General features: G+C 36.3%; 2 protein-coding genes across 2 annotated transcripts in view; both read right to left on the bottom strand.

Moving 5' to 3' along the window:
* Positions 1–340: 340 nt before the first annotated feature.
* On the bottom strand, positions 341–4,737 carry si:dkeyp-67f1.2 (uncharacterized protein LOC556106 homolog). The gene is given in 6 exon segments (XM_067372626.1): positions 341–418; positions 2,047–2,173; positions 2,278–2,499; positions 3,246–3,318; positions 3,427–3,531; positions 4,686–4,737. Coding segments are annotated over 6 exon segments (657 nt in total).
* cfap20dc (CFAP20 domain containing) overlaps positions 3,026–22,717 on the bottom strand; it is a 28,199-nt gene continuing 8,507 nt past the window's right edge. Inside the window, exons 10-20 of the mRNA XM_067374316.1 lie at positions 22,526–22,657; positions 17,223–17,536; positions 11,517–11,855; positions 9,586–9,750; positions 8,917–8,988; positions 7,923–7,984; positions 6,363–6,454; positions 5,149–5,905; positions 4,944–5,047; positions 4,690–4,771; positions 3,026–4,602 (exon numbers count right to left, since the gene is read on the bottom strand). Coding sequence (XP_067230417.1) covers positions 5,790–5,905; positions 6,363–6,454; positions 7,923–7,984; positions 8,917–8,988; positions 9,586–9,750; positions 11,517–11,855; positions 17,223–17,536; positions 22,526–22,657 — 1,292 coding nt within the window. The 3' untranslated portion in view covers positions 3,026–4,602; positions 4,690–4,771; positions 4,944–5,047; positions 5,149–5,789. The remainder of the gene's footprint in view (positions 4,603–4,689; positions 4,772–4,943; positions 5,048–5,148; positions 5,906–6,362; positions 6,455–7,922; positions 7,985–8,916; positions 8,989–9,585; positions 9,751–11,516; positions 11,856–17,222; positions 17,537–22,525; positions 22,658–22,717) is intronic.

Genomic DNA, 22,717 nt, shown 5'->3' with positions numbered 1-22,717 from the left:
CATTGTTAATATCAACAGCAACAGTGTTACCTTCATATAAAAGAACCAATGTGAAGGAATTCAGTATGAAAAAAAAAAAAAAGAAAAAAAAGATCATCATGGCAGAAAATGGCTCTTTCAATGTCTGGAAAAAAGCAGTGTGAACATATGCAAAAGTTATCCTTCTGTGTTCCATGGAAGGAAGTCATATGGATTTGGAAAAACATGAGAATAAACTATTCCTTCAGTTTTATTTATTTAGGGAGGGAAGACAGCAAAAAAGCTAGTCCGTTGTTAATGTCCCATTTTCAAATGTCCCAAACGTGTGGTGATCTAAGGTTGGCTAATGTGGCAGACTCATTCAGGGAAAGCAGCCAATGACCTCCCCCATCTCTGGCCAGTCTCCATACATGTTTGTCCTCATATCATTTTGAATCAACTCAACATAACAGAGAAACAAGCTATTTAAATGTTTTGCACAATAGCAGTGGTTATTATTAACAAAAATAATAAAAGTAGAACTATTAAACATTTTCATTTATGGAAATAAAGCTGAAATAAAATATAAATATTAGATGAAAAACTTAATTTAAATGAAATGTTAAAAACTAAAACAGAAATGTTGACTTAGAAACTAACTGAAATAGGTTGAAGTTGAAGTACTAAAATAAAACTAAATAGAAATATAAAAAATGACAAAAGCACATAACAAAATTACAACTTATTAAATATATGTATTAAATACTACAATGGTATAATATAGTATAATATAGCTACTAAAATAATACAATAGACGTTAAAGGATTAGTTCACTTCAGAATTAAAATTTCCTTATAATTTACTCAATCCCCCGTGTCACCGAAGATGTTTATGTCTTTCTTTCTTCAGTTGAAAAGAAATTAAGGATTTTGAGTAAATCATTCCAGGATTTTTCTCCATATAGTGGACTTCAACGGTTACCAATGGGCTGAATGTCCAAATTGCAGTTTCATTGCAGCTCTACACGATCCCAGCTGACGAATAAGGGTCTTGTCTAGGGAAACGATCAGTCATTTTCTAAAAAAAAAAAAAAAAAAAGTATATACTTTTTAACCACAAATGCTTGTGTTGCGCTGCTCTGCGCTATGCATTATATAATTGCAGTAAGGCGAAAAACTAATTTTCTCCTCCAACTTCAAAATCATCCGACATTGTTGTTTCACCTTTTTTGTAATGGACACTGGATCGGTACTTTTCCATCATGATTGCGTAATGTGTGGCGCATCGCAGAGCTAGTACAAGACAAGCATTTGTGGTAAAAAAAAAAAGAATACAATTTTTTTTTTTTGAAAATGACAGATCATTTTGCTAGACAAGACCCTTATTCCCCGGCTGGGATTGTAGATTGTAGAGTCCTTTGAAGCTGCATTGAAACTGCAATCTGGACCTTCAACAAGTTGTACCCCTGAAGTCCACTATATGGAGAAAAATCCTGGAAAAAACGTAATTTCTTTTCGACTGAAGAAAGAAAGACATAAACATCTTGGATCACATGGGGGTGAGTAAATTATCAGGAAATTTTAATTCTGAAGTGAACTAATCCTTTAAGGGGATTCTGGATTCAATACAAATGAATAGTTCAAACTCTGTTTGCATTCTGATTGGTCGTTTCAATGACCAATCGATTTCACCTATCCTTTACTACTTCTCTTTTTAACCATGAGGCATCCGAAAAAAATACACCAACTTTGCGCTCTATGCAAATTCATATTCTAGCCCTCCACCTCCCCAGCACCACCTGCCTAGACCTGCTACGGGGGTCTCCCTCTTTCTAGCAGCAGCAGCATGTTTACATTCATTTTATGTTCTGAGTATTTAGCAGAAGCGAGTCACACCTGCTCTGCAGCAGCAGTGTAGCAGATCTAGTCCGCCATGACCATGTACATTCCATTTACGAGAGTTGTCATGACTGAAATTAAGTTATCACAGAAAATAACTCCTTACCCAGTTTGAGAAAGCAATCAAAATCGCATTAACGGTGATGCACAAAGGAAGACAATTACACTTAAAGGAACAAGACGTTCCAACCTTTTCAAAAGGGCTAGTTTTCTTCATTTCATAGGTGCCGGCGAATACCCAGCTATCTCTGGGCTTCAGGGATTTGACCACGGTGCTGCCCAGTGCAGTGAATATATCTCTAATCTCATCAGTCAGCCTGGAAGAGAAATGGTGGCAGTGGAAGTGAGACATGTATGAATAATTCAACTCAAAACCCAAGTTAATCATGTTGATGGTGTGCGAAGGCTGTCAGATTTTTACTTTGGAGTAGGGTCCATGTGTGAAGCCACAAGCACTATATTTCCTGGCTTTAGTGTCTTTAGATAGGCAAGTAATTCCTTAGGACCAATTTGTTAGATTAAATTTAGATTCAATAGATTAAATTTCTTGCAAAATCCTGCATAATTATTTTTAATAATCGAACCGTTTGCTATCACAATGTTTATCCCTCATCCTGCATTATTCCTGATGCCACCCTTGACTCTGTAGAGAAGAACATTTGTGCTCTTTTAGCATCTATAAGTACTACCTGAATTATTTCATCCTAAAATAAACATTGTGTCATTTACTCACTCTTAATACATCTTAATGTGATGCATATTTGTCAGTCATGGATAAATGAAACAAGTAAAGAAATTTCTGTAATAGTACTAATAAACTGAATGTGCTTTAAATACACAATAACTAGTTTTATATAATTTATCATCAAATCCAGTTTGTTATAATCTCAGACATTTTTAACTATCTGAATCTTGCTGGTTCAACTTGTACTTTTTAACTGATTAAATGTAATTGTTTTCACACTGAACAAAGCAATTGATGAATTAATGTATTCACTGAAACTATTTATATATATGTAAGCTGCTATAACACTGTAAGCTTTCAAAGTAAAGACAAACAGCATGAACATTTTTTAAAATATCTACTTTTGTTTAAGTCATTTGAGTGAGTAACTGATGACAGAATTTTCATTTTTTAATGAAATTATTTTAACTTACATTAACGCTGTTAGTCTATCATGAATAAGCAACATGATGTAACATACTTACACTGTATTGTTAATTGTAATGTGTAATGGGAAGTGGTTGGCAGGGCAGTGTTTCAGAGGACAGCAATCAAAGTGAGACTTAAACAGACCTGCTCAAAGAACTGAAAACAAGTTCCATGGAAGAAAAAAAAAAAACCATATATATGTATACAGTACTGCAATTCTACAAACACCCATGCACCTCTCATCCTCAAATACATACAAATTTATTTTACCTGGATTATCACAGTTTGTCACAAAACCATTAACTTCATCTGGAATATAAAGGCTCAAATTTTAGACCAATTAAAATATAACAGTAATCTATTAGTTATAATAATGTTATGGATTAACAAGCTGTCATGCATGACACAAGCTGTCACCATCTACATTACATGATCGTTTGTCAGCTTCTTTGAGTTTTGACCATTTGATGAAGAAACACCATATTAAGACGATCACCACTGTTATGAGAACATACACACAATCTGTAAATTAATATATCACAATTAATATATCATAATTATACACACAAACAATCACACAAAATAATCCAAAAACGTTTTCTTTACCTTTAAATCTAATTTTTGGTAGCACAAAATTATGTCTCTCTCGATCTCTCCAGTTGTTACCTGTTTGAAAGTACACAGGACTATTGTGTGTGAAACCTGACCCAAGAGAATGTGCCTTAAGGTAAATTTGCAGCCTTAAATTCAAAAGAAACTAGTTCAGTCTTAGGTTAAAAGATGTACAGATATGGAATTCAATCATTAAAAATACTTCAAAATCAAGAACCACACATAACATTGCTTTATCAACACTATCACCTTAACATACAGGTAAAGTCAAACACTGCCATTAGTAAATACCATTACCAGCATAGAAAAGCAGACTATTGTTCAGTCGGATACCACAGTTAAATTGTACAGTAACAGATTTCAGTAAGGCACTGAAATGCTACAGCATCATTACAGTTGATAGTTAAACACTAGAACAGGTGTGCCTCAGGTATTAGTTGCACTGTTCACAGTATCCAGTGGGAACAACCCTGAGATCATGAAGCCGTTTTAAGATCGAGCAAAGATCAGGCACACACATACACAATAAATAAAGAGGAACAATCATTTCAACAGGCTTTTGGTACAAGAAAATACTAAATACATTCTTCAAGGAGTGCATTTAAAAAGTACTGACCAAGTTTTAAACGATGGGCACCATAACCAACAACCGCCACAGCTCTTTACAGAAGTTATTGACCTGAAAATAAATCAGTATTTTTCATCTCGAATGTGCATCTTAATATTTCTGAACCCCTTCCCTCCAGTTCTTTCATGTAGGGGATCTTGGCCTTTAAATCCTGCCAAATTTAACCAGCTAAATTTAACCGGTTGGTGGACGTATCCGTGCTGAAAAATGGTGGAACAGAGATAAATATTTCAGGAACTCCTGGTGGTTTTTAAATGACCCATGTGATGCTTTTGGCCATATAAAGTCACAGTATTAAAAAGGAAGAGAAATGTGAAGAATAAATTGTGCTACATGATTCAGTCCAAAAGGTCCTGTGGAAAGAAAAGCTAGCATAAGAATAAAAAGTGATTAAGTATCATATTTTGAAAGCCTTTATAAACCACTGTTTACATACTAACCTCATCTGAATCATCCTCTACTTCTCTGGCTGCATTTTGCTCTTCCATTTGTTGCAGTTCTGAGTATCTATATGTTGCATTACTAAAGAAAAGAAAAAAAAATCATAATATTATAAATAAATACCAGGTTGCACATTTTGTTTAAATTAAGTTGTCACGTATCTTTCGTGTAAACTATTGCAAAATATTTTGGTGAGAGGATTGAAAGGTTAGGTTGCACTGTCTCATAAAGCACACAGTGTATATCTCTATACCTCTTCAGACAGCAGTATTTCCGTATGATGAAGAAAGCAGCTGCTATTGCAGCGACAATAACGATCACAACAGACGCGATCACTCCTATATGAAGTCTTATAACCTGCGAAACAAGACACCAGCGATAGTAAATATATGTAACGTTAGTAGCCTATGTAAACTGATAGGGAAGTGACTGAAGAAGCAAGAACGTCGATAACGAACCTGTTGATTATTTGGTGCTGAGGTGGATTTCTCCAAACTTTCTGACTGTCTGGATTCGCGATATGACGGAAAAGCGAAGACGAGCTCCCAAAAAACGCTATATAAAATTAAATTCAGTAACATATTTGAGTAGTGGCTTAACTTTAAACACTTTCTCGCCATTATAGTTGTTTACTTCCTAGAGATTCTACCTGTCAAATGACGTAAAGCAGTAACGGGCGTGTGATTGGTCGATCGTGTACCAACGCGATCGACTCGACTTCCGTCAACATTACACAGTAGGATCGCTTTTATGTTGATTTTAATTAAAAAGCGAGATTAATTTAAAACCTGTGAATTGAATTAGACAGAAAATGTACAATTTGAGTTAGTTTTACATTTTGAATAAAAAGTTAGAACTAAAATAAACTGAAATGGATTCATTCATATGGTTTATTTCGTACAGAAACGTTATGTAACTTTTTCAGTTAGGAGCTCAAACATGCTTGAATGTGAATTAATTACTAAAAAACATTTGACATTAGACACAGTTACATAAAAAATGTACACCAATTAAAATCCGTGTTAGGAAGGACAGTATAGTGCTTGAACTAAATCCATACATAGTGGCAGTATTGATCAACATGTTTCTCATCTCGGGATCAGAGCAGTTCATAATATTTCCCAGATTGTGGATCAAAGTAACAGTTGAGGCAAGGATCATACATTAAATTGAGAAACTCTTCCTCTCCACTGTTGTCGTGTACCTTATTAGACCCTGTGGATAGCATAGAGAGAGAGAAAAAAAGAGTTGCATATAGTTACATATAGAGGGGAAAATGACACACAAAAAAAAGACAGGGAAATTATGGAAGTTGTCACCCTTTCCATTTCTCCAATTTTTTTTTGTGTTTCAAAATTGTTTTGCTTTATACATTTCATCAAAAAAACATTCAATAACTTTGTTCTATCAACGACAATTTACCACATGTAGTTAGTGTATGAACTCTAGATGAAATCTCTTCTTCTTCCAATTGCAATTTAAGACCCTGGAGTTTTAGTATTGTCAAAGAAATATCACTGTGGGTTTTAGATGAAGAAGGAAATATCAATCATGAAAGTAATTGTCCCCAAGCACACACTGTATCTTCTCTGTCCAAGTGAAATCTAGATCATGATTTATTTTTAGCAACAAAGAATATGCGCCCAGGATGGGGATTTTTCTGGTGTCATACCTCTGGTTGAGACCTTGCTGTGGTCTTCTTTTTCATCGGCCATCTGTTGATTTGGATGAACTATCGGAGGGCTAAGGACATCCATCCATTCTCTACAAGAGAGTTAAACCATATAAAACAGCTCTTGAAGGTGCATGTGCAGCTATCCTAGTACTAAAACTGAATTATATTATCTATAAATATATACACTATGATATATAGTTTTATTAGACTGAAGCTTTTGGAATCATTGTACGAAGCTACACCAACGCCTATTTTCAAAATTCCTGCTCTTGTCACTAACGGGTTACCTCCTGTGAATGAAAGACCCCCCCTTCTGCATGTCTCTCTCTTTCATATTCTCTCATTTACATGACACTTTTCAAGGCACCATGTGGTGTTGATGGACAGGCTCCCTGGTGAGATGGGAGGGAGGTGGATGATGACCTCCCAGTGAGCTCTGCTGCAGCGGTGACAGCTAGGTGACACATGCAAGCCTCTCAGCACATGCATAACTCCTGGTTATTCATTGTCCCTGACAACCATGCTTAATTAATCACCGAGGCGTGGCAGTGTGGGCAGCTTCCCTTGACAGGAAAAGTTTTGCGTAGGAAACTAGCCATAGTTATGCTGTGGGATTGTAAATAGAGTGTACATAATTTTTTTTTCTTTTTTTTATTCACTTACAAAAAGGTTCTACATTATCTTATTTATTTATTATTTATATATTACTACTACAAAACTATATATATATATATATATATATATATATATATATATATATATATATATATATATATATATATATATTGTTTATTATTTGATACTTTTGTTCATATATATATATAGTTCATAGAATATTATTGATAAAATATAATAATACAAATAGTAATAATAATTATTGTTTTTGTTATTATTAATATTACAATTACACAACAGCAATAAGAATAAATTATGTAAATTTATATACAATTATATAAAATAATATTAATACAATTATTATTATAAACAAAAATAGCTGTAATTAATGTTATTATAAACAAAATAGTTGTAATTTAATAAAACATTTATTATTAAAACATTAAACATTAATAATAATATTTCTCTCCAGAATGAGGAGATTTTTGACAAAAGTTGCAGTGCTCCATTATGTAAATAGTCTGGCAGTTTCATCATGTAATGAATGGCAGCCAAATCTTTTGAAGACTGGCATAAAATTTTGTGGAGCACACCACCTGCTTTCTTTTTTATGCTTTGATGTTCAAAAGTTTTTTTTTAGTACCCTGGAACCACTGGATAAAACTGTCAATGGAAACATCAAAATATTCAGTGCCCCAAAAATCAACCACATTTTTCTATCACATTTTTTTTACCGCTTTTCAGAAGTCCAAAATGTTGAATTTGCATGAGCCTGAGGGCTGACAAGAGTTCTCTTATGAACTTGCACGATAATGTTCTGAAATTACTCATTCACAACTGAGCCTCAACACTTAAGATATTGACAAGCTTAGAATAATGGCTTAGAGTTATACAGTACCTTACAGGCTTAGAGAAGCTAAAAGTACTGTATTTTTCTCTTACCTGGGATTAGAGTGAAGAAGAGGGTTCATTTCTTTCTGATAATGCTGGCCTTGATCCACTGGCTGTGAACCACAGAGAAAATATGTAGTGTGTATTTATAATCTGGTTCAGGTGCCATATCTGGGCACTACTAGCTCCAGTCTAGTAGGAAAATATAATACGTTCTGGATAACTGCATTCCTTGCTGTAAAATAATGATTTAAGCCTCTATATTTTGGAGCAGTGGTTCTCAACCGGTGGGTCCTAAATCAAAATAGGGTTGCAGGTTCCATGTGTTAGGCTGGGGGATCACACTTCTGCTATTGTTTATGCATTTACAAAACTGTCAGTTGTCTATTCAGCATCTCACCTTACTAATTTTGCATATTGTTGGGCCTATGCAGTTCATAGTGGTTCATTTTGGTGTTTGATTTTAAGAACATTTTCATTTACTTCTGCAAGATAAATTATGTTACAATGTTGTTTCGCCACTTGATGTCTAATGTAAAATCTGGGTCCTGCAGCAAAACCAGTTGAGAAGCACTTGAGTGTTGTGCATGTACTTCTAGCCTGATGGTGGCAGTATTGCTATGTTTTCAAAATCTTACAGTCTTACTAATTTGCCATTTTTCAATACCAGGCACACCAGGCATGATTAGCAGTTGCAGCATATCTTTCTAATCAAGACAACATCAGCAACTGATGGATGGGGTCTGATATTGCAATGCCATGGGAGTTTATTTCACTCTAATTAGTGTTTTTTTTAGCCTATATACATGTAAACTGTTTGATTGCCCTTCTTTATAGAAAACCAGTTTTTAATATTCACCCTGTTATTTGCCCGCTAGCTACAGTTCATCCATACAGAGCACTCTGTATAACTGAGGAGCCTAATGATGAAGGGTAATTTAAACTTTCCCACACTGTACTCAAGTGTGGCAATGCGTTTGGCTTCTGTAATTATAACTGCTGTAAATGTCAGTATAGTGTATGTGTGTGTGGTTTGTAAGCCCACCAAAGGAATACACTGAGTCCAAGTTGAGGTGTCATCGCTGCTTGCACTCAGACTTATGTTGCAGTGGTGAACCTAGCAGAACATAAAATGGTGTTTATTTATTGGTATTGTGTTTTTAATATATGATTTGATTCTCACAAAACCTGGAAACTTGATGTGTCATATCGGTAAAGTCAGAAGAAAGTATTTTTTAGGACCATTAAGACAGGGGTCTATATTGTGAGTAATAAAATAATAATAATAATAGTTATTTAAATTATATTCACAAAAAGTTCTCATCTAAAATGCTGATTTTGTGCTCAAGAAATATTTCTTCTTATTATCTATGTTGAAAACAGTTGTGCTGCTCAATATTTTTGTGACATTTTGTTCTAGGATTTTTTGATAAAGTTCAAAAGAAAAATATTTTATAACATTATAAATGTTTTTACTGTCACCTTTGATCAATGTAATGCATCCTTACTGAATAAAAGCATTAATTTTTGTTTTTTAACTTTTGAATAGTGTGTATATTAATATTAAAATGTTGGTAATGTGTATATTAAAATATTTTATATATATTTTAAATATTTAAAAATACAAAAATAGATCAAATATGTATAATATATATATATAAAATTATATTTATAATATTCATTTTAGGGTGATATATGAATATGACTATCCTACCTGTGATGCACTAAGGCCTGGGCTGCCCATGTCTCCATCTCCTTCTTCCTCCTGCTCTCTCTTCAAACTGGCCAACATTCGTAGCTCATCTTCCTCATCCTCTTCATCTCGACTCAGATCAGACCTGCTGGAGCCCAAAGGTTGAACTCTCCCATCGACACTCACCTGTAAAGCCCAAAAATCTCATTACTTCATCAGTGCCACTTTGCAAGGAGACAAATCGTTACTGGGTATAGCTAATTAGCAAGCAATCAATCATAGCTTGCAAGCTAATTGGCACCCCCATTAAGGCCAAGACATCAGCAGGGATGGCTGCCTGCTGCTTAGAAATCCACTTATATGAAGTCCTACCTGCATCTATGAGCGACCTTCCAGAGAAGCTTAGCAAACTTCAGCAGCATCAAAGATATGTGCCATGTTTAAATGGGGGGGGAAGTAGTGTTATTGGGCACCCGTAATGATCTTCAGTAATTCCAAACTCCATTTAAAACATTTCGTTAATCACCATTTCAGACCTGCGGTGAGAGTCTAGTAGTTGTGCTAAATGTTTGGACCAGTTTTAGTTTCTTTTTAACAAACATCTTCCAACCTCTAAGAGAGGTAAGAACACTAATGAGTTCTCTTTGATTTCCTGGTTGTTTCACCTAGGCAACAATCAGATGAAATGGAGAGCAAATGGAGGTTTTCTCAGGATTATCGTCATTTTGAAATTCTGACATTTTGAAGAATGTACACTGTTTTTGTCCATACAGAGGAAGTCAAAAACAACATTATACCCCTTTGACTTTCATTGTATGGACAGACATTTTTACAAAATATCATCTTTTTGTGTTATTTTTCTGTGTCATACAGGTTTGGAATGACATATAGGGTGAGTAAATTTTTACAAAACACTTTTTAGGTGAATTGTCCCTTTAACAGAAAATTAAAATGCAATGTATTAATCGATTGTATATATACAGTACATGAAGCTTAATTTTATTGGGTTTGCAATTAGTTACATTAGTGCATAAATACGTCAATATTGTTGGAGACCCACTGATCAAGACCAAAGTTTTGAGTCTGTGTGAACAATTGTCTCATTTCTGTATATGACAAATACCTGATTCAAAATCATTTTATTGTAACCTAACCCCTGAGCTAAAAAAAAAAAAAAGCGACCTCAGAGCAAAAAAAAAAAAAAAAAAAAAATCCTCAGAGAGTTCAAAACCCCTGAAAATATACTTCAAAAATCAGACAAAAGAACACTATGTCCAAGCCATTTGCAATACAATTTCCAAATGCATCAGAGATGCAAGGGCACAACCCACTCCCCTCAATCTGAATGGATTCAGATTAAAATATCCAGCCTCTGGGGAAGATAAGAACCACACCAGTTCTGAAATTACAATAAGAACAGAGGCCCTCATAAACACGCCACTCTGCTGGAGTGCACCAATTCAGCTGAAGTATATGCTTGATTTGATCCCCTCTAACCCTGCATGCTTGCTACGGTTAAAAAACATTTCATCCACATGAACAGGCCATGTGATTTGTGTGGGTTCACTCCACAAAACCCATGTGGTTGCTTTATTTTGGGGCCCATTTCTCTACCTTACCTAAATTATGCTTGCAACTTTTTGTCAGTTCCTCGCCGAACAATGAATGTCGTTCCAAATTTGTATGAATTTCTTTCTTCTACAGAGCACAAAAGATGATATTTTGAAGAATGTTGGAGTCTAAACAACATTGGACCCCACTGACTTTCATTGTATAGACAAAAAATGTCGTCTTTTGTGTAGATATACGCTTGTGTAGATTTTTATCAGACCCTGCTGACTTTTGTGTGGGGAAAGCACTAAGACCATTAAAAAAAAAAAAAAAAAAAAAGACATTAAATGTAATGAAATGATAATAGAATTTTTTCATCCTTTCAAAGTGAAGAGGCTCACCTTTTGAAGCCCAGAATTGTTTGTTGAGATCTCTCGCACTGATGCTCTGGTGATAGATATACTAGTATGTCCATCAGGCAGTGCTCTGCCAGCCTGGGACTGGTCCAGTCTGCTCCCTTGTCTGGAGGTACTCGGTGAGAGGCAGCGCGTTGGTGCTATTCGCATGGGTTCATGCTTCTTTGGTCCTTCAGAGACATGCCGGACTGTGGAGGCCTGAGTCTTAATTGGCTCAGAAGAGAACTTGGATAAGACTGTGTGTTTCTGTATTGAAGGAGGTGGTGAGGGAGCAGTAATGGAATGGACTGCACTTCTATGGAGGAACTCGGTATGCATTTCATCCTGTGAAAGAAAAAAAGAAGCGATTGTTATAAGAAATAGTTGGCATGAAATAACTACATTTCTAGATTTTCAGAAGAAAAGAAAGCGTCAAGGCTGATGCTAGATGTATGGGTGCTTGCCAGTTCATCGCTACAAGGTTGCTAAGGTATTATTTGGCTATGCGGTTGATTGGGTGGTTACTAGGTTGCTTTTTGGCTCTAAAGGCCCGTCCACACAAAGAACGATAACTATAAAGAGAACCATAACATTGACTATATTAGTGTCCGTCCACACCAATGGCCGATAATGCTCTGCTTTTTCTACGCTGATTCTGATTGGCTGTCAATGTTTTTATCGTTCATCAGCTGGAAAAATATCTTCTGAAAGTGATTCCAACTAAATCGTTTCTCTGTGCCGTTATCGTTACAGTTGTGGTGTGGACTCTACTATTCTTTTATTTTAGGAACTAAATCTTTATCATTATTGTTAAAGTTATCATCCTTGGTGTGAAAGGTCCTTAAAGGGATAGTTCACCCAAAAATGAAAATTCTGTCATCATTTACTCACCCTCAAGTTGTTTCAAACCTGTATGAATTTCTTTTATTGTGCTGAATGCAAAAGAAGATATTTTGAATAAAGTAATAATAATAATAATAATAATGTATGTTATACAAACCCAATTCCAAAAAAGTTGGGACACTGTACAAATTGTGAATAAAAACAGAATGCAATGATGTGGAAGTTTCAAATTTCAAAAGTTTCAAGTTGCTCAAGTTTAGGAACAGGAATGTTGTCCCATTATTGTCTAATACAGGCTTCTAGTTGCTCAACTGTCTTAGGTCTTCTTTGTCGCATCTTCCTCTTTATGATGCGCCAAATGTTTTCTATGGGTGAAAGCAGGGGCGGCGCCAGCCGATTTTGCCGGGGCTTCAGCCCCGAATGTTTTGAGTCAAGCCCCGAATGTAATGACTGTCACTGAGAAAATATGAAACTGGACAATAGCCTATGTAAACCCCCGAAATCATAAGTTGCTTTATTTCATTGCGCTTTGGCTTTGCATATACTGCATACAGCCTGTAAAAATAGACCTTAAAAATAATCTAGCCTATAGAATACATTTCTTTGCTGTCGGTAGCCTATGGGCTACTCCGTTTCTTCCTCTCTGTTGAATATGCAGCAGGTAGGGGAGGAGCTAGCACAGTCAACCGCAAGAGTGCGAGACAGTCAGCAAGCAGGAATTTCAGGTTAGAGGTTTCTTAACAGTGCTCTCAAAATATAATTTTTCTTAACACATCTCTCTATTAAAATACGTTAAGCTGTTCAATACCGCTTTTCTACAGTATCCGACCATACACCGGCCGCGCTTTCTCTCTCTCGCACATTTGCGCACACGATCAGCTGGTGATGATCAAAATAAAAGCTCAAGGATTTATCTTTTAAAAAGAAATGAGTACAAAAGTATTGTAAAAAAAGATGTTTGAACCCTTTTTAATGTCCAGGTACAAGTCAATGCTGTTTCTTTGTTCAATTTGCACACTGTACATGGGTTGAAGCTCTTAATTTTGAGTTTCCAGAGTGCACCAGATTGATGCATTTAACCTTAAAATGTACAAAATGTTCTCACAAAAGCTCCTTTCATGTCAGTAAAGCTGTTAATAGAAAGTTAAAATGTCTTTGGACAAACATAGATTTGGGCTAAGCCCCGAATGTTTACAATGTTTGGCTCCGCCCCTGGGTGAAAGATCTGGACTGCAGGTTAGCCATTTCAGTACCATGAACCTTCTTCTACGCAGCCATGATGTTGTAATTGATGCAGTATGTGGTCTGGCATTGTCATGTTGGAAAATGCAAGGTCTTCCCTGAAAGAGACGATGTCTGGATGGGAGATTATGTTGTTCTAGAACTTGGATATACCTTTCAGCATTGATGGTGCCTTTCCAGATGTGTAAGCTGCCCATGCCACACGCACTCATGCAACCCCATACCATCAGAGAAGCAGGCTGATAACAACTTGTCCTTGTCCTCTTTAGTCCGGATGACATGGCGTCCCAGTTTTCCAAAAAGAACTTCAAATTTTGATTAGTCTGACCACAGAACAGTTTTCCACTTTGCCACAGTCCATTTTAAATGAGCCTTGGCCCAGAGTAAACGCCTGCGCTTCTGGATCATGTTTAGATATGGCTTCTTTTTTGACCTATAGAGTTTTAGCCGGCAACGGCGAATGGCACGGTGGATTGTGTTCACCGACAATGTTTTCTGGAAGTATTCCTGAGCCCATGTTGTGATTTCCATTACAGTATCATACCTGTATGTGATGCAGTGCCGTCTAAGGGCCCGAAGATCACAGGCATTCAGTATGGTTTTCCGGCCTTGACCCTTACACACAGAGATTGTTCCAGATTCTCTGAATCTTTGGATGATATTATGCACTGTAGAAAATGATAACTTCAAACTCTTTGCAGTTTTTCTCTGAGAAACTCCTTTCTGATATTGCTCCACTATTTTTCGCCGCAGCATTGGGGGAATTGGTGATCCTCTGCCCATCTTGACTTCTGAGAGACACTGCCACTCTGAGAGGCTCTTTTTATACCCAATCATGTTGCCAATTGACATAATAAGTTGCAAATTGTCCTCCAGCTGTTCCTTATATGTACATTTAACTTTTCCGGCCTCTTATTGCTACCTGTCCCAACTTTTTTGGAATGTGTAGCTCTCATGAAATCCAAAATGAGCCAATATTTGGCATGACATTTCAAAATGTCTCCCTTTCAACATTTGTTGAAGTTTATGATATTTATAAATTATTGCATTCCTTTTTTTATTCACAATTTGTACCGTGTCCCAACTTTTTTGGAATCGGGTTTGTATATAATTTTTTTTTTTTTCTCCATACTATGGAAGTCAATAGGGCCCTTCTGCTGTTTGGTTACCCATATTCTTCAAAATATCTTCTTTTGTGTTCAGCAGAAGAAAGAAACTCATACAGGTTTGGAACAAGTTGATTTTCTGCTGGTTTTATCATCCCCCAATTAAAAATCATGTAATAGCAAACCTGTCCTCAACAAACCACACAATTTAAGGTATTAATCATATATGCAGCATAAAGTTATGCACTGAATTTTGATACTTAAGGCTTAATTTAAAATTAAGCATCACCCTTAGCAAGCATCACTAATTATGACATTGAGATTAATAACGCAAATCCGCTCGGTTATCTTCTTGCAGCCTGGGATATTAACACAAGGAAGGAAAGGCATTAATAAATCAAATTTCTCTCTAAAACTACAAATATTAAATTTAACAACAAACTTGTGATGGAGTCATAAAGAGAATGATGAAATCTCTTGCAAGGATCTCAGAGCCACGAACGCCAACGCTGTCACAGATGAAACGCATTAATAGCCACAACGCGAGACAGTCTGGCGCGGGCGGAGTAACATCAGAGTTACCTGTAATTAATCAGAGCGACACTGTGCCCAGAAAGTTGTCTGTCTCTGCTCTGTTTTGGAACAGATAAGGTCTTTAAACTAGTGAGGCTTTGATCTACACTAATGGTCTTAAACAGCAAGCTTCACACTAATGATGACAACCTCACTAAAAGGGCACGGCCAGCCGAGCCATGAGATCAACCAGAGTTTTTGTCTTCTTTCTTTCCATCTTCCTATCCCCTGGAGGGACCGGTTTTAATATTTCAGCAATTTAATTTTTTATTTTTTTTTGGATTAAAAATAAAAAAAGTGTCATCTCCTCACGCTGTGAGAAGTGCTGACATTCGGTAAACACACATCAGTCTGGTGCGGCCCTATATCTATTTGCAGTGAATTTATTTAAGCTGGGCAGGTTATCTAAGAAAGTGAATGTTCTCAGGGTGTTTAGTGGTTATTAAGATCTGTTGCAGATGAATTTCAATATGTTACCGCTTCATCTATCATCTTATGACAACTCTGTGGCATTAATGGAAGTCATTAGGCGAATATAATCACCTCTGCTTCCAGTGAAAATGATTTAATATCACACAGGTGCAAGTTATAGAGGTATAACATAAACATAATGTTCAGAATATTCAACCAAGTCATTATTTGTTTTTTCAACTCCCATTAGTAACAAGAAGACAAATGCAGACATCTGCTTTTTGCAGATGAAAAACAAAGAAACGGCAAAAAAAAAAAAAAAAAATCAGACGATAAGGAAATGTATCAAGGGTGAGGACAGAAGGGGAAATAAACAACAAATAAATCTGTCAGCAGTATCAATCAAAAATCTCTAATTAAGTGCAGCAGAACATATGTATGCCAAAGATGAGACTGATTTCCCAAGAGGAGACGAAACAGACTGTAAATAAATGAATGATGTTCCTCTCAATAGACGCAGAACCCAGGAGCACCTTGTCAGAAGTGAACTGAACTGAAGAAAACTGATGGTTTTCTTCATGGACTTAACTGAGTGGCAGGGACCCTGGGGGGAACAATTAAGTTGTGTGTGTATCATTAACAGATGACTCCACTAGATTTTACGTCCTTGAGATTATCTTGGAAAGAAAACAATGCAGGCAACATGTGTTAAGGAGTTGGGGAATTGTTTCTGATGTTGTTGTTGCATATGTCTACACACTACATGCATCTGTAGCATTAAAGGAAGAATTTATTATTTCTTTGGGTGTCTCAGAAAAAGTGTACAGGATTGACAAAATTAAAATGATCTTATACACACACTTAAAAAGGATTTTAATTGTAAGGACATTTTCAAATATCTTCTTTTATGTTCCATAAATTGCAGGTTTGGAACAACATGAGGGTGAGTAACAATAACAAAATTTAATTTAATTTTATTTTATTTTATTTTGATGGAAATATTCAACATCCTCCATTAAATAAATAAAATAATAATGTATTGAATTAAAATGTATAATTGGGACTGGCTATATGTCCAAGGTGTTTTTCTGCCAATTGCCCGTAACGCTGGTCTGTCTGTCTTTCTCTGTCTGTCTATCTATCTGTCTAATAATAAATTAAATGGCTGCAAAAAATCTCAACTTATATTCCTCATGAAATAGTAATACCATCTGACCAAATCTGACAAACTATTTATTTTTTCTTAGTGATTTCATATGCAGAATATTCTAAAGTAGGACAAGACCAAGAGCTTACTTTATTTTATACTTATTTTGTACACAATTTAGCTCTAATTATCTGTTTTGCAGCTCTGCTAGCCACTTGATAAACCAATACAGTGAATGCTCAAATTCTTTTAGCAAATTTCTGAATGTCATGAACCCTGTTAATTGTATGTCAGAAGCAAGCCTCGAGTCCTGTTAAATCAATTAATTTCAAAGCCATAAATGTATTGTCTCTGCATTTTAAATTGTGTATGCTGTCTATGTGTCCATACCTCTTCACTTTCACTACAGACAAAATCATCCTCCAGACGTGCATCTTTGCGCTCTCCTTCTGTTACCAGCTTGTGACCTTTAAGGCCAAAGGTCAAATCCTCAACTGGGTTGCTGCTAGCCTGATTTCGTCTGGCTGAGTGAGGGCATGAGGAGAAAGTGAAGACTTCTTCTTCGTTTTCGTCATCGCAGAGAGAGAGCTCGGTTTCTGTGTCACAAAGGTCAGCATCATCTGTAGTCAGCACATGCTCTGGAGGTGAAGCAGCACATGGAGGCTTGAAGGCTGACCCAGATGTATCTGCACTAGAAGCACAGTCTGCAGAAATATGACAGGAAGATTTACAGGTAACATCACCATTTGCTGCAATTTTAAATGTGCTGTACTTTGTATATATTGGTATTTTGTCTTGTTCTGACATTCTGTCTGGCTTTATTTGACTTATTTACAGGTCTTAGGCCACATGTACAAATGTATGAATGTCTGTTCAAGTGACAACTTTAATGCACTGAAATTCATATATTTGTGTGACTTAAGCATCCAAAATTGTCCCAATACTTTTTGAACAACTGCATACAATACCTTTCAAAAATTTTACTCAGCAAGGACACATTAAATTGATTAGAAGTGACAGAAAAGTCATAAAAACATCAAATGCTGTTCTTTAGCTTGCTAAATTTTTCAATTGTAGCCTTTTAAAAAGGCATCTGAAATAAACTAAGTGCAGAGTAGTGTTGTAAAAGAATATTGATTTTTCGATACATATCAATATAGAAATATCTGAAACGCTTCCAATACTCATTTTCTACAGAATAGATGATAATTTTACTAATTCCTGCAGATTTTGCGCTCACACCCAAAGTGTGTGCACATAAAGCCAACTCTCAGTACTAAATTGAGTTCTTTTTCGCTGTTTATTGGGCTCAACAGTCAAATACAAATAAAATAATGGCGAGTATTCACGTAAACACAGTCAGTTATGTTTTAAGTGAACGTAAACAGTTGAGAAAAAAAGGCATGTGTAACAGTATAATGGATCTGTGCATCAGGTCTTTAAGTGACAGCAGACCTAATATACCTGCTGCCAAATTATGAGATAGCATTAAAAATATCTATATGGCAGTTTTCCCCCATGGTATCGATGTCAAATTTGTGGCCAGTGAAAGTGCTGAGTGTCTATTAACTTTGGAAAACCACTAGCCAAAGTGGCTGGTGAGCAAAAAATGTCAAGCCCTGATAAGAATTGTTTCTTGAGCATTAAATCAGCATATTAGAATGATTTCTGAAGGATTAATGGCTGCTGAAGGATATTTTTAAAAAGCTTACTGACCCCAAACTTGAAAATGAGTGTTTATATAATTTCTAGATTTTTTTTTTTCCTCTCCACTTTCTATTGCAATAAAAGTAGAGAGGAAAGAGAGAGGAGAGAGATTTTGCTTGTTTATTATTTAAGTGCACCCTTTCTATAAAAAAGGCCAATTGAAAACATGGCCTGATGGTAATAATATTGAGAAAACAATTACTACTTGTTCCTCTTTCTTCCCACTGACTTACTGTCTCTATAAAGATCAATAATGGAGATCTAATTACTAAACATAATGTTTCATCTTTCATTTTTTATACCGGCACTCATGTTCCTCGTCTGCGTTCATTTTAATGAGCATATGCAAATAAGTGCAGAACCAGAAACCTTGAAGATTGAGATGAATTCTACTACGCTTGCCAACTGCAAGCGAGTAGGAATTTATAGGATACGTCCAACCTCTTTCATTTGTGCTGAATTCGATAACTGCAGCATTATGCTTTAATTATGCCTTAAAATATACGTAAATGGGGGAGATGCTTTAAAACAATATTTTAAAGATGCGGATGGCAGGAATTTACATGTTCAGTCCTAAGAGAATAAAGAGAAAATAGCATTAACTTGCCAGTGTGTGTGTGTTCAGGAATAGGGAGGAGTGGGGGAGGGGGACTTTCTGGCTTTCCCACTGACAAAAAACAGCATCATTAGTAGATAGGGAGCAATGGTACAGTAAGATCATAATTCAGCCGGGGCAATGTGCGCCTGTGGGGTCTGCATGCCCTCATACTAAAGAGAAGACACCCAGAGAGCAGGGAGCAAAAGACACCGCAGAGACCAAGTGATGAATTTGCCGAGTGAGTGTACAGAGCTTTGATCTACTTCAGCAAAATGCACAGCAGCAAAAAGTCTGACTAAACCACTGTGAAGTTGTGAACTGTGAACCTGAGCTGTACTTTCTTCTACCTAGAGACAAGGACAAAGAAAGGGCATTGGAAAGCCGAACAAATTGTTTTACGCTTGAAATTACCCCATCTAATGACTATCATCATCCAACAAAAATACAAAGGTCATACTGATGACTACATTTCTCATAATGTTGTGTGGACAATTAGATGAATGCAATGTCATAATATCACAGCAAATAAATGTTTTTATTGCTCAGTCGTTTCTCTTTTGTAGCTCATAAGAATTCTCAGCTGTTTCATTTTTCAAAGCCTTGGTTTTCATGCTTGATTTTTCAAAAAACATATTAGGGCTTTTCACACTTGAATTAGTTAACCCTGGGTCATTCTAAACCCTGCGAAAACAGAATCCTGGGTTATCTTGCTTCACGTTTCACACTTCCCATAATTTACCCGGGGGTTAACAATTAATCTTGGGTATTCATAACCTGATGCTCCACACTGCACATTCCTAAACCCTGGGTTAACGTTCTTATTTGCATATTTGCAGTGTCAATGTCATTGATTGGATAAACAGCACGCGACCTGTTTACATAGCTGTTTACTGTTTACTTTAGCATTGCGTGTCCTCGTATTGTAGACTGAACTATCGAGTTTATACTGAATGGATATTTCGACAAGATGAGAATACGTCTTGTGCAGCAAAAAAAAAACCAAAATAACGACTTTATTCAACAATATCTAGTGATAGGTGATTTCAAAACACTGCTTCATGAAGCTTTGAAGCTTTACAAATCTTTTGTGTCGAATCAGTGTTTTGGAGTGCGTATCAAACTGCCAAAGTCACGGCCCCCAGTGGTGAACCATTGAAATTTAAAAACGCTTATAATGCAATGAAGCCATGTTTACTGAAATCACATGGCTCCGAACCACTGATTCGAAACAAAAGATTTGTAAAGCTTCGAAGCTTCAAGAAGCAGTGTTTTGTAATCGCCCATCACTAGATATTGTTGAATAAAGTTATTTTGTTATTTTGTATTTTTGGCACACAAAAAGTATTCTCGTCGCTTCATAACATTAAGGTTGAACCACTGTGGTCACATGAACTGTTTTAAATACATGTTCAATAGCTTTCTGGGCATCTGAAAGTGTTAATTATCTTGCTGGCAATGCAGGCCTCACTAAGCCATTTCTGTTCCGACGATGAACAAAGGTCTTACAGGTGTGGAATGACATGATGGTAATTAATGAAAGAATTTTCCTTTTGGGGTGAACTAACCCTTTAAGACACTTTTGAAGGTCTAGCAAAGACTTATTACTTACAACTAGGTCTTTTTCTCAGCTAAAGCTGGATACTTTAGCCATTTCCATTTTTATCTCCATTTATTTTCATTGCTGTCTAAGAGAAACAACTGAGATACAGAGATCTCATTTGTCATTTCCTCTCCAATGGGTTGTTTTGAGTGGCCTGTGTTTTGTTCTGTTTGTTTTGCTCACATGCACGGATCATAAAGACGTTGTCAGCTAAACAACTCATTACATATTAAGATGAAATACGAAAACGGCTACATAATGGCCATGTCAAATAAAGTGATGTAAAGGCTCTATTAAGTTCTTCACAGAGTATCATTTCATCTAATTAAAGCATGCACGCTCACAGAGCACCTCTCAAGAGTTGCCTTCACTCCTGCCATTCCGAGGGGTTTTGCATATTTCGATTCCTGGCACGTTTTTGAACAGGCTTATATTGTAATCACCTTTTCTAATTGCCCACGGTGCAAGCTTGCCTGAACCCCAGAGACTTCTTTCTGACCTACACAGTGTACTTAATGTCCCATTACCACTAATGAACTCTCTTTCCTCTGCTAAAGGGAAGTTCGAGTTAGACCTACTCCGCAGGAATGGATTGTTAACGTGGAACAACTGCTTGTGTTCTCAGTGTTGGCATCAAGACGGCTTCCAGAATCGCTCATTTGGTATGTTTAGTTTGATAGGACTTTGGTACTCCAAGACAAGAGCTGAACTCTGTTGTGAGAGATTAGGATGTGCGTACAAATCTAGATTCAGAAACATATTGTAGTTGTATACATGTTTTATTTACATTAAGATTGATGAAAATTGCTCACAAACTATTCTATAATTAAAACTGTATTATTGTAAAACTACAATTATCTGTACATTAACGCTATGTTTTTCATTAACACTTTTTGTTATACTGTTTGAAACTTTCTCTTCACGTCCTGATAGCAATTAACAACAGAAGTGTTCTCATGTGTTTTGGAGGAGGCGTGGCTTTGGAGAGCGCTCTGAAGGGAGGGTGGGATCTTATGCTTTTAAAGCTAGCTTGCTATTGCTAGCCTCTCTGAAATTGCCTACCCTAACTTTAAGAAGTTGTTAATGATGCCTTCCTGTGCAAAAATCGCAGTCACAATATTAGGGTGTTATGGGTGGGTGCCAGGGCATCACAATGTGGTATCTAGGGTTTTCTGGATGGTTGTTAGGGTGTTGCTAATTGGTTGCTATGGTTTTCTGGGTGGTTAATTGCTATGTGGATGTTTACAGGCTCCTAGCCTGTGGGATTTTATTTGACCCATTTTATCACCCATCAGGTGAAAATCATTGATCATGATTTGATCATGAAAATCATAATTTTTCACATTATTTTTCTCATATTTTACATTGTTGCAGCACCTCTTTTCCCAGTCTGTCAGTAACCCTCCGTTTAGATCCTGTCTCTATGAAGCACCTCCTTCCGAAAAAGCAGTGTTCTCTGATTGGTCGGCTGGACCACTGTGTTTTGATTGGTCAACAACTTTGAACGTGTACCAGAAAAGTTTCAACACATTTCTAACTAACTCAACCAGGCCTCACCCCCCTTTTTTATGTGTACATTTCCACAAGAAAACTTAAGACTACAATCGCAGCATTTCAGGGAGTTCAGAAACAGCGCTTACTGATATAGAGAATAACTGATCACTTAAACAATTAAATTAATAATTTAAAAAGCAGAGCACCTCTCCTAAAATGAGGTATCATTTTATGTTATGAGTTACTTCAGATTAAGCATCCCCACTATAACGTGTAAGGAACATAATTACTCACCTTGTAGAATTGGATCGGTTAATTTATCTTCGACTGTTAAGTCAGGGCCCAGAGTTTGAAGTGAGGATAATGCAATTTTTCCTTGAAGCTCAGGTCCCTCTGGGTTCAGGCTAATTTTGCCACCTTCTTTATCTTAGGGAGTACATATGAGACTAAAATAAAATCCAATGACTTTGTAGTAGCAGCAGACTT

The sequence above is a fragment of the Chanodichthys erythropterus genome, chromosome 21 (genome assembly GCF_024489055.1).
Source record: "Chanodichthys erythropterus isolate Z2021 chromosome 21, ASM2448905v1, whole genome shotgun sequence".
In the NCBI taxonomy this organism is placed as follows: Eukaryota; Metazoa; Chordata; class Actinopteri; order Cypriniformes; family Xenocyprididae; genus Chanodichthys; species Chanodichthys erythropterus.
This window is presented reverse-complemented; position numbering and strand designations above follow the sequence as displayed.